Source organism: Scyliorhinus canicula, chromosome 27, assembly GCF_902713615.1.
Source record: "Scyliorhinus canicula chromosome 27, sScyCan1.1, whole genome shotgun sequence".
NCBI lineage: Eukaryota > Metazoa > Chordata > Chondrichthyes > Carcharhiniformes > Scyliorhinidae > Scyliorhinus > Scyliorhinus canicula.
Window position 1 is genome coordinate 7,385,367 of NC_052172.1, and position 12,139 is coordinate 7,397,505.

The window sequence follows — 12,139 nt, forward strand, 5'->3', positions numbered from 1 at the left end:
GCTATATCTGTCATTGTGGAGCAGGGAAGCACAGAGACACTACAGCCGTGGCAATTTGTAAATGGGAAACGAGTGCTGTCTTCAGTATAGAGTTAGTGCTTTATAACACACAGCGAGACCCTTCGGCCCATCGTCTCTGTGCCAGCCATCAACCACCTATCCAATGTACGCCACTTGGTCCATGGCCTTGTGTCCAATGTCATTTCAACTACTTAGCGAAACACTTTGTAAATATTGAGGGTCTCTGCCTCCACCTCCCTTTCAGGCAGCGAGTTCCAAACTCCCACCACCCTCTGGGTGAAAAGGATTTCCTGAAATCCCCTCAAAATCTCCTGCCCCTCACCTTAAATCTGTGTCCATCTACTAAAGGGGTCCTTCCTTCCTTTCAACCCGACTGGTGTGAGTGTGTTGCCATGAGGGAGTGAGGGTGACGTGTGAGTTGGTGTGTGTGGGGGGGGGGGGGGGGGGGGGGGGGGGGGGATGGGTTGATGTGGGGGGGTGAGGGTGAGTTGGTTTGGGGTGAGGGTGAGTTGATGTGGGGGTGAGTTGATGTGGGGGGGGGGGTGAGTTGGTGCGGGTGTGGGGGTGAGTTGGTGTGGGGGGTGGGGGTGAGTTGGTGTGGGGGGGTGGGGGTGAATTGCTGTGGGGGTGGGGGTCAGTTGGTGTGGGGGTGAGTGGGTGTGGGGGTGAATTGGTGTGGGGGTGGGGTGAGTTGGTGTGGGGTGTGTGTGAGTTGGTGTGGGGGTGAGTTGGTGTGGGGGGTGGGTTGGTGTGGGGGGGTGTGGGGGGTTGGTGTGGGGGGTGGGGATGGGTTGGTGTGGGTGGGTGGGGGTGAGTTGGTGCGGGTGTGGCGTGAGTTGGTGTGGGGGGGTGGGGTGAGTTGGTGTGGGGGGGGTGGGGTGAGTTGGTGTGGGGGGGTGGGGGTGAGTTGGTGTGGGGGTGGGGTGAGTTGGTGTGGGGGGGTGGGGTGAGTTGCTGTGGGGGGTGGGGGTGAGTTGGTGTGGGGGTGAGTTGGTGTGGGGAGTGGGTTGGTGTGGGGGGTGGGGGTGGGTTGGTGTGGGGGGTGGGGATGGGTTGGTGTGGGGGGTGGGGGTGGGTTGGTGTGGGGGGGGTGGGGATGGGTTGCTGTGGGGGTGGGGGTGAGTTGGTGTGGGGGTGAGTTGGTGTGGGGAGTGGGTTGGTGTGGGAGGGTGGGGGTGAGTTGGTGCGGGTGTGGGGGTGAGTTGGTGCGGGTGTGGGGGTGAGTTGGTGTGGGGGGGTGTGGGTGAGTTAGTGTGGGGGGGTGGGGTGAGTTGCTGTGGGAGGGTGGGGGTGAGTTGGTGTGGGGGGTGGGGGTGAGTTGGTGTGGGGGGGTGGGGGTGAGTTGGTGCGGGTGTGGGGGTGAGTTGCTGTGGGGGGGTGGGGGTGAGTTGGTGTGGGGGGGTTGGGGTGAGTTGGTGTGGGGGGTTGGGGTGAGTTGGTGTGGGGGGGTGGGGGTGAGTTGGTGCGGGTGTGGGGGTGAGTTGGTGTGGGGGGGTGGGGGTGAGTTGGTGTGGGGGGATGGGGGTGAGTTGGTGCGGGTGTGGGGGTGAGTTGGTGTGGGGGGGTGTGGGTGAGTTAGTGTGGGGGGGTGGGGTGAGTTGCTGTGGGGGGTGGGGGTGAGTTGGTGTGGGGGGGTGGGGGTGAGTTGGTGTGGGGGGGTGGGGGTGAGTTGGTGTGGGGGGGTGGGGGTGAGTTGGTGTGGGGGGGTTGGGGTGAGTTGGTGTGGGGGGGTGGGGGTGAGTTGGTGTGGGGGTGAGTTGGTGCGGGTGTGGGGGTGAGTTGGTGTGGGAGTGAGTTGCTGTGGGAGGGTGGGGGTCAGTTGGTGAGGGGGTGAGTTGGTGCGGGTGTGGGGGTCAGTTGGTGAGGGGGTGAGTTGGTGCGGGTGTGGGGGTGAGTTGGTGTGGGGGTGAGTTGGTGCGGGTGTGGGGGTGAGTTGGTGTGGGGGTGGGAGTGAGTTGCTGTGGGGGGTGGGGGTGAGTTGCTGTGGGGGTGAGTTGGTGCGGGTGTGGGGGTGAGTTGCTGTGGGAGGGTGGGGGTGACGCTGAGACTGCGCTGGAGTGTGTGTGTGACTCACCACGTAATATGTGTCCTTCACCACGGAGTGTGTGGCCCTCACCATGTAGTGCGTCGGTGAAGGCTCGATGGGCCGAATGGCCTGTTATGTAATTGTGTGTCGACAGGCTGGACTCTGCTGTTCCTGCCCACTATGGCAATCTGCCGAAATGCAGGAAGGTTCCAACCACAGAGTAACCAAATGAGGTGTTGTCCTTCACATTGTGAATGTTGCTCACACAGCATTGCAGTTAACCTTAATCACTCTGGCCTTCTCAACCTTCAGACCAATGTCTCCTTCTGCTTAGTGAACAGCATCACAATCACCCTCCCACCTTTAGCACCAAGAACCACCCAGGTAGGCAGACAGCCAAGCTCCATGGCTGCCTCCTCCATGGCTGCCTCCTCCATGGCTGCCTCCTCCATGGCTGCCTCCTCCATGGCTGCCTCCTCCGTGGCTTCCTCCTCCATGGCTGCCTCCTCCATGGCTGCCTCCTCCATGGCTGCCTCCTCTGTGACTGTCTCCTCCATGGCTGCCTCCTCCATGGCTGCCTCCTCCGTGACTGTCTCCTCCATGGCTGCCTCCTCCGTGACTGTCTCCTCCATGGCTGCCTCCTCCATGGCTGCCTCCTCCATGGCTGCCTCCTCCATGGCTGCCTCCTCCGTGACTGTCTCCTCCGTGACAGTCTCCTCCATGGCTGCCTCCTCCATGGCTGCCTCCTCCATGGCTGCCTCCTCCATAGCTGTCTCCTCCGTGTTCTTTATCAGCCATAGCCCTGTAGTCTCCACTTCTCTCAGTGGCTGTGGGCAGCTTCTGTCCATCACTGAGATAGAAATGGAGGGCTGTCTCTGGAGCTCTTTGTCCAGGTGATTACGTCGGGGCACAGCCCCTCCCACTTCATAGTCCCTCTTCTGAGACCTTCTGACAAAAGGCACATGTGGCTTGCAGCTTTGAATGATCACCCACATACATGTTTGCTCAGATACGTGAGCCGTACCCATTGATGCACGATATTTAGCTGCGGAAATTGGGGGGATGGTGGGATTGTGTCTGGATGCAGGACAACTTGGAATATTTTCCTGTCACTCCCACATGGCTTGTCGTGGTCTTGACAGCAAACTACCCTGCTCCCTCCTAGCGACACCATTGAGCCATGGAGCAGGCTCGAAGGGCCGAATAGCCTCCTCCTGCTTCTACTTTCTATGTTTCTACTGTTCTGGGCCAGGGTTTAGAGAACCCCAAAGTGTATCATGGAGTTCACCTGACCCACAACGTTTAATAGATTGTGGTATGGGGAGCACACGGCAGGTGTGGTACAGCAGAAATGGAAAAGTACTTTTTTAAAGCAAAACAATGTTTATTCTATGAACTCAAGTTAACCTTTTTAAAACATACAGTGAACATCTTAGCAACCATTAATTCAAAAACAACCCCCAAAAAATACAACACTAAGTAATCCTTAACTTCCCAAACAACATCCAGAAGACAAAAGAAACACCTTTTAACAGAAGCACATTAGTTTTACATTCACTTATGAGGACACTTATAATTCTGAATTCAGCAAATGATCAAGAGATAATCTTTTCATGGCAGAGAGATGAGCAGTACACCTGCTCTGTCTGGCTTCAGCTCCAACACTGAAAACGAAACTATAATACACCCTGCAGCAAACAGCCTAAAACAAAAGGAAAAAGCTGACAGGCAGCCCAGCTCCACCCACTCTCTGACATCACTAATAAACACTCATTTCTTAAAGGTACATTTCTTAAACACCTATTTCTTAAAGGTACTCTCACATGACACTATGACAATGTGAATGGGCAGCAGTGATGACTATTTTGTCCTTTGGAAAATTTACGATGGGCCATCTCTCCCAGTGTCAGCGGTATACCACTTGTAAAAGTCCCACAGTTAAGTAACAGTAGATTGGTTATTAATTGATGAATCAATGTGATTGTTTGATCGATACAGTGATTGACGCCTCCTCTTATCCACTTCCTGCCTCACAGCAGGAATCCCTGCCAGCGTCCTTTTGAATCCCAGTCAGGTAGCGTTCAGTAAGCTGGGCCTGCCTCCTCCTGTCCATTCAGCTCCCTGCAGCTCGCCCCCATTCCCTCCAAAATCGGACCATTTGGGGTGGTTTCTCCTGAGTTGGGTTTGGGGCATAGAGAGTTTTCCTGACTATGCACCTGACCAGAGAGTGAAAAGTCCAGCCCGGAACTCCGATTGGAGAGCCATTTACTGGAGCGACGGGGAAACGTAACCCAAGTGCAACAGTTTCCATGCCAGGATGGAGTCAATGCCGAAACTCGAATATTTTGTTGGATCTGGAATCATTACTTACATATCTACTTCTTTGCCGTAGCCAGGGTGACTTTCATCCATCGAACAAATGAGAATTTCTGGAGCTAGGTATCCTGGAGTCCCACACAATTCTGTGTTAAACAAGCAGAGCAGAACGTCACTGAATCATCGACAGCAGATACTGTCCAAACATGAAGAAGCAATAATTCTCGGTAGATTTTGATCTCCAGGGGTGTTTTGTAAAAGTTTATTTCTCGAGTGAGTGTGCCTCCCGTTTCGTTACGTCACTGGGTTGGGCCAGTATGCTTCAGGAGTCAGGAAACAGAATGTTTCTGCAGATTGGGGCAGCACGGTAGCATAGTGGTTAGCATCAATGCTTCACAGCTCCAGGGTCCCAGGTTCGGTTCCTGGCTGGGTCACTGTCTGTGCGGAGTCTGCACGTCCTCCCCGTGTGTGCGTGGGTTTCCTCCGGGTACTCCGGTTTCCTCCCACAGTCCAAAGATGTGCGGGTTAGGTGGATTGGCCATGCTAAATTGCCCGTAGTGTCCTAAAAAGTAAGGTTAAGGGGGAGTTGTTGGGTTACGGGTATAGGGTGGATACGTGAGTTTGAGTAGGGTGATCATTGCTCGGCACAACATCGAGGGCCGAAGGGCCTGTTCTGTGCTGTACTGTTCTAAATTGACTTGCCTGAGGGGCTGGCTTAGCACAGTGGTCTAAGACAGCTGGCTTGTAAAGCAGAACAAGGTCAGCAGCGCGGGTTCAATTCCTGTTCCAGCCTCCCCGGATAGGGGCCGGAATGTGGCGACTAAGGGCTTTTCACAGTAACTTCATTGAAGCCTTGTGACAATAAGCGATTATAATAATTAATTACTTCACTTACGGCAAAAGAGATGTCGCTTCTGACTGCGCATTAATACACTCAGAATTACACAAAAATGTCAGTTTGAGGCAAATCGATTTATCTGTGCTGTTCTGTACTTTCTCTATTTTCAGATGGAAATCCATTTCCCTTCAGAAAACCTCAATCGAATCTGCCTCCACAACCCTCTCAGGGAGTTCATTCCAGCCTCCAACCACCCTCTGGATCTCCTATCAAGTCTCCTCTCCGCCTTCTTTCCTCCAATGAAAAATTCCCAAACTCTCCAATTGATTCTCATAGATACAGTTCTTTATCCCTGGAATAACTCTTGGGAATGTCCTCTGTACTCTCTCCAACTCTTTCACATCCTTCTTCAAGTATGGCCTCCAGAACTGGACATAGTTTCCAGACGAGACCTAACTGGTGGCTTAACGAGTTTGACATGGCCTCCTTACTCTTGGACTCAATGCCCCTATGAATGAAACGTATGATGCATGCTTTATTAACTGTTGTCTCAACATGCCCTGACATCTTCAATGATTTGTGTGCAGATACACTGTGGTCACTCTGTTCCTGCACCTCCTTTATAGTTCCTCATTTTATCCTGCCTTATCCCCATAACCCCCGATCCCCTTATCCATCAAGAACCTATCGATCTCTGACTTAAAGACACTCAGTGAATTGGTCTCAACAGCCTTCTGCGGCAAAGAGTTCCACAGATTCTTCATCCTCTGGCTGAAGAAATTCCTCCTCATCCCAGTTTTAAAGGATCGCAGCTTCAGTTTGAGGCTGTGTCCTCTGGTTCTAGTTTTTCCGGCTAGTGGATTGGATTGGATTGGATTTGTTTATTGTCACGTGTACCGAGGTACAGTGAAAACTATTTTTCTGCGAGCAGCTCAAACAGATCATTTAGTACATGAAAATAAAATAAAATACATAATAGGGCAACACAAGGTACACAATATAAATACATAGATTACATTATGTACCTTGTGTTGCCCTTTTATGTATTTTCTTATTTTATTTTCTCCACGTCCACTCTATCCAGGCCTCACAGTATCCTGTAAGTTTCAATAAGATCCCCACCCTCATCCTTCTAAACTCCAACGAGTACAGACCCAGAGTTCTCAACTGTTCCTCATACGACAAACTCTTCATTCCAGGGATCATTCTTGTGAACCTCCTCTGGACCATTTCCAAGGCCAGCACATCCTTCCTTAGATACAGGGCCCAAAACTGTTCACAATACTCCAAATGGGGTCTGACCAGAGCTTTTCACAGGCTCAGAAGTACATCTCTGCTCTTGTATTCTTTGTTTTAATATAAAATTTAGAGTACCCAATTGTTTTTTCCACTTAAGGACCAATTTAGCATGGCCAATTCACCTACCCTGCACATCTTTGGGTTGTGGGGGTGAGACCCACGCAGACACGGGGAGAATGCGCAAACTCCACACGGACAGTGACCTGTGACTAGGATCGAACCTGGGTCCTCGGCACTGTGTGGCAGCAGTGCTAACCAGTGCGTCACCGTGCCGCCCCCTGATCTTGTATTCTAGCCTCTTGACATGAATGCTAACATGACATTTGCCGTCCTAACTGCCGACTGAACCTGCACGTTAACCTCAAGAGAATCTTGAACAAGGACTCCCATGTCCCTTTGTGCTTCTCATTTAGAAAATAGTCTCTGCCTCCATCCCTCCAACCAAAGTGCATAATCTCACACTTTTCCACATTGTACCCTGATGTCTATCCTTGTTCCCTGAGCCAACTCATTGACAAGAATCTCTCTTCTTACCTCTCAGTTTTCTGCCCGGTTCAAGTTGCAAAGAAAATCCAAAGTCAGATAATTTGATGTTCATATTCTCATCAAGAAGAATATTTTCAGGTTTGAGGTCGCGATGTATTATGTTCTTGGAATGGAGGAACTGAACAACCTCGAGCAGTGCCCGCATGATGTTTCTGCAAGAAACAAGCATTTTTAATGGCTCCTGTGTGCTGATCCCGCTGCCCCCTGTCCCTCCCCCTCCCACATTCCTACAGGGCTGAGTGTCCGGAGGTTGTAACTAATTGATGGCATCAAAGCCTGACCTAACTCTCCTCTTCGTAAACATTTACATGTTCAACTCTGGCAGTGGTGGGTGGAATGTGATCAAACGCTGGTATTACCAGTAATTGGAGTTATTTTTATCCATTTATGGGATGTGGACGTCACTGGCGAGACCACCATTTGTTGCCCATCCCTAATTGCCCTTCAGAAGGTGGTTGTGAGGTGTCCTCCTGAACCGCTGCAGTCCATGTAGTTATAGGTACACCCACTGTGCTGTTAGGGAGGGAGTTCCAGGATTTTGACCCAGCGACAGTGAAGGAACGGCCGATATATTTCCAAGTCAGGGTGATGAGTCACTTGGAGAGGAACCTCCAGGTGGTGGGGTTCTCAGGTATCTGCTGCTCCTGTCCTTCTAGATGGTAGTGGTCATGGGTTTGGAAGAAGCTGCCTAAGGATCCTTGGTGCATCTTGTAGATGGTACACATGGCTGCTAATGTGCGTAGGTGGTGGAGGGTTTGAATGTTTGTGGATGGGGTGCTAATCAATTGGGCTGCTTTGTCCTGGATGGTGTTGAGCGTCTTGGGTGTTGTTGGAGCTGCACTCATCCAGGCAAGTGGGGAGTATTCCATCACACTCCTGACTTGTGCCTTGAAGATGGTAGACAGGCTTTGGGGGGTCAGGAGATGAGCTGCTCACTGTAGGATTCCTAACCTCTGACCTCCTCTTGTAGCCACGATATTAATATGGCTGGTCCAGTTCAGTTTCTGATCAATGGTAACCCCCAGGATGTTGATAGTGAGGGATTCAGCGATGGTAATGCCAAGGAGATCTTGTAGGAGATGGTCATTGCCTGGCACTTGTGTGGCGTGAATATAACTTGCCCCTTGTCAGCCCCAAGCCTGGATATTGTCCAGGTCTTGCTGCATTTGGACATGGACGGCTTCATAATCTGAGAAGTCGCGACTGGTGCGGAACATTGTGCAGTCATTCACAAACATCCCCACTTCTGTCCTTATGAAGAGGAAAGGTCATTGCTGAAGCAGCTGAAGATGGTTGGACCAAAATTAGTCACAGCAAAATGCATGTTTTGTGATGAATAAAGACAAAAATATTGCAGCATTAATATTGACACCAACATGGTGTACTATATGTCCTACAGAGTAACAGATCACAAAGGATTAATGGGATTCCTCACTGCTCCACTCTTATTAATTACAGTGCTTCGATTGTAAAGATATCACCAGGTCACAGTTTGAAGTGATAATGACTATTGCTCGTGAATCCCAATAAGTCTCACCAAAGGATTGCCTGTTTTATGGAAATGGGTAAGATATCAGGGCCAACATGTACTCAGCCCTCAGTGTCACTGTCTTCACAAGCTACCATTCCCTCTCCTCGCTCTCCTCCCCCAACAGCTTTCCATCTTACCCACAACTCCATGTTCCAATCCAAACTATCGAAAATGCATGGCAGCATTCCAACTGTTCGGCTCAATGAGGGAAAAGCCAAACTGTGATCTGAACTTAAACCTTTCTCAGTCAGTCAGATTCAGCTGCGATTTGAATGAATATTTAAAAAAAATAATTTTAATTCAAATTTTCACATTTTCACAAAAAAAGAAAACAATAACAGAAAATTCTAAGAACAAAAAAAAACCAGAACCCCCTCCCACCCCGCTGTAAATGCAAAAGAGAAACAATAAATTAACGCCCGGCGTTGGCAAAAAACAGATATTCAAGCCAAAACAAAAACAAAGAGACAACCCCCCATCCCCGCCCCCCCCGGGTTGCTGCTGCTGCTGACCTTTTGTTTTTACCGTTCTGCCAGGAGATCTAGGAATGGTTGCCATTGTGGTGGTATGGCTAGCAGACCTTGCAGTACCTTAAGAGGTGTGCTACTATTGGGGCAGAGGACTCGCTGCCCATTGGCTCTGGCTGGTCATGTGCCTCTCTGCCAATTGGCTGGTGGCTCCTCCCATGGGGAGGGGTATAAGTACCATCGCACCTGGCAGTCGGCCATTCTGTGTAAGTCGACTGCAGGGTTAACATCTAGCTCATTAAAGCCAAAGTTTTGGACTCACTCGACAGCTCGTGTCTGAATTGATGGTATATCAGCCATCTCCTGAAAAACCCCTTAGGGCAAATTTCACCCTCTCCAATTTAATAAACCCCGCCATATCGTTGACCCAGGCCTCCACGCTTGGGGGCCTCGCATCCTTCCACTGAAGAAGAATCCTCCGCCGGGCTACTAGGGACGCAAAGGCCAGAACACCAGCCTCTTTCGCCTCCTGCACTCCCGGCTCCACTGCAAACCCAAATATTGCGAGTCCCCAGCATGGATTGACCTTGGATCCTACCACCCTCGATACCATCCTTGCTACACCCTTCCAAAACTCCCCCAGCGCTGGGCATGCCCAGAACATGTGGACATGTTCACATGTTAGGTCACTGAGCACCTAATACACCTGTCCTCGGTCCCAAAAAACTGGCTCATCCTTGTCCTGGTCATATGAGCCCTATGCAGTACCTTAAACTATATGAGGCTAAGCCTCGCACACGAAGAGGAGGAGTTCACCCTTTCTAGGGCATCGCCCACGTCCCCTCCTCAATCTCCTCACCCAGCTGCTCCTCCCATTTATCTTTCAGCTCCTCCACCGAGGCCTCGTCTACCTCCTGCATCACCTGGTACACTTCCGAGATCCTCCCCTCTCCAACCCATACCCACGAGAGCACCCTGCCCTGAACCCCACGCTGCGGCAGCAGGGGGAACCCCGCCACCTGCCGCCTGACAAATGCCCTTACTTGCATGTACCTAAAGGTGTTCCCGGGGGGAGCCTGAACTTCCCTTCCAGCTCACCCAGGCTAGCAAACTTCCTGTCTATGAACAGGTCCCCCAGCCTCCTGACACCTGCCCTGTGCCAACTCAGGAACCCGCCATCAATTCTCCCCGGAACAAACCGGTGGTTCCCCCGTATCGGGGACCCCATCGAGGCCCCCACCTCCCCCCTGTGCCGCCTCCATTGCCCCCAAATCTTGAGGGTAGCTGCCACCAACGGGCTCGTGGTATACCTCGTTGGAGGAGGCGGCAGCGGCGCCGTTACCAGCACTTCCAGGCTCATGCCCACACAGGATGCCATCTCCAGCCTCTTCCATGCCACCCCCTCCCCGTCCATTACCCACTTACGCACCATCGCTGTGTTGGCAGCCCAATAATACCCACAGAGGTTGGGCAATGCCAGCCCCCCCATCCCTGCCCCGCTCCAAGAACACCCATCCCACCCTTGGAGTCCCGTGTGCCCACACAAACTCCATAATGCTCCTGTTAACCCGCCTGATAAAGGCCTTCGGGATAAGGATGGGGAAACACTGGAACAGGAACAGAAACCTCGGGAGCACCGTCATCTTGACTGACTGCACCCTACCCGCCAAAGACAGCGGCAGCATGTCCCACCTCTTAAACTCCTCCTCCATTTGCTCCACCAGCCTTGTGAGGTTAAGCTTATGCAAGGCCCCCTCAGCTCCTGTCCACCTGAATCCCCAAGTACCTGAAGCTCCTCTCCGCCCTTTTCAGTGGGAGCCTCCCAATCCCCCCCTCCTGGTCCCCTGGGTGTACAACGAACAGCTCGCTCTTCCCCAAGTTGAGCTTGTACACCGAGAAATCCCCAAATTCCCGGAGAATCCCCATCACCTACGGCATTCCCCCCACCGGGTCCGCCACATACAACAATAGGTCATCCGCATAGAGCGACACTCGGCGCTCCTCCCCACCCCGCACCAGCCCCCTCCAATCCCCCGGCTCCCTCAGCGCCATAGCCAGGGGTTCAATTGCCAGCGCAAAAAGTAGGGGGGACAGAGGACACCCCTGCCTTGTCCCTCGGTATAGTCGAAAATACTCCGACCTCCTCCTATTCGTGGCCACACTCGCCATCGGGGCCTCATACAACAGCCTCACCCAACTGAAAAACCCCTCTCCAAACCCGAACCTTTCCAGCACCTCCCACAAGTACCCCCACTCGACCCTATCAAAGGCCTTCTCCGCATCTAGCGCCACCACTATCTCCGCCTCCCCTTCCACTGCCGGCATCATAATAACGTTCAAGAGCCTCCGTATATTAGTGTTCAGCTGCCTCCCCTTCACAAACCCCGTTTGATCCTCGTGGATAACCTGCGGCACACAGTCCTCTATCCTCGTGGCTAAGATCTTTGCCAACAACTTGGCGTCCACATTCAGGAGTGAGATCGGCCTGTATGACCCACACTGCAGGGGATCCCTGTCTCGCTTAAGGATCAAGGAGATCAGCGGCTGAGACATCGTCAGATGCAAAGCCCCCCCCCCCCCCCCGCGCCTCGTTGAAGGTCCTAACCAACAGGGGGCCCAGCAGGTCTGCATACGCCTTGTAAAATTCAACCGGGAACCCATCCGGCCCCGGCGCCTTCCCCGACTGCATGTTCCCTGTCCCTTTAACCAGCTCCTCAAACTCAACTGACGCCCCCAGAACCTCCACCCGTCCCTCCTCCACCATCTGGAATCTCAGCCGGTCCAAAAAGCGCCGGAGGTTCAGACCGATATAGTCTCTCATAAAAATCCCTGAAGGCCCCATTAATGTCTACCCCCCTCCGCACCACATTTCCTCCCCGGTCCTTAACTCCACCAATCTCCCTAGCCGCATCCCGCTTACGGAGCTGGTGTGCCAGCATCCTACTCGCCTTCTCCCCATACTCGTACACCTCACCCTGAGCCTTTCTCCATTGAGCCTCCGCCTTTCTGGTGGTCAACAAGTCGAACTCAGCACGAAGGCTGCGCGGCTCCCTCAGCAATCCCTCCTCCGGGGCCTCCGCGTATCTCCTGTCCAC

At 52.5% G+C, this 12,139-nt stretch overlaps 1 protein-coding gene across 5 annotated transcripts in view; it reads right to left on the reverse strand.

Moving 5' to 3' along the window:
- Positions 1-12,139, reverse strand: part of LOC119957929 (phosphorylase b kinase gamma catalytic chain, skeletal muscle/heart isoform-like) — a 91,999-nt gene that overhangs the window by 18,246 nt on the left and 61,614 nt on the right. For all 5 annotated transcript variants that reach the window (XM_038786136.1, XM_038786133.1, XM_038786132.1 and 2 more), the window contains 2 exons: positions 7,035-7,198; positions 4,419-4,509 (listed from right to left, as the gene is read on the reverse strand). In XM_038786136.1, coding sequence (XP_038642064.1) covers positions 4,419-4,509; positions 7,035-7,198 — 255 coding nt within the window. The remainder of the gene's footprint in view (positions 1-4,418; positions 4,510-7,034; positions 7,199-12,139) is intronic.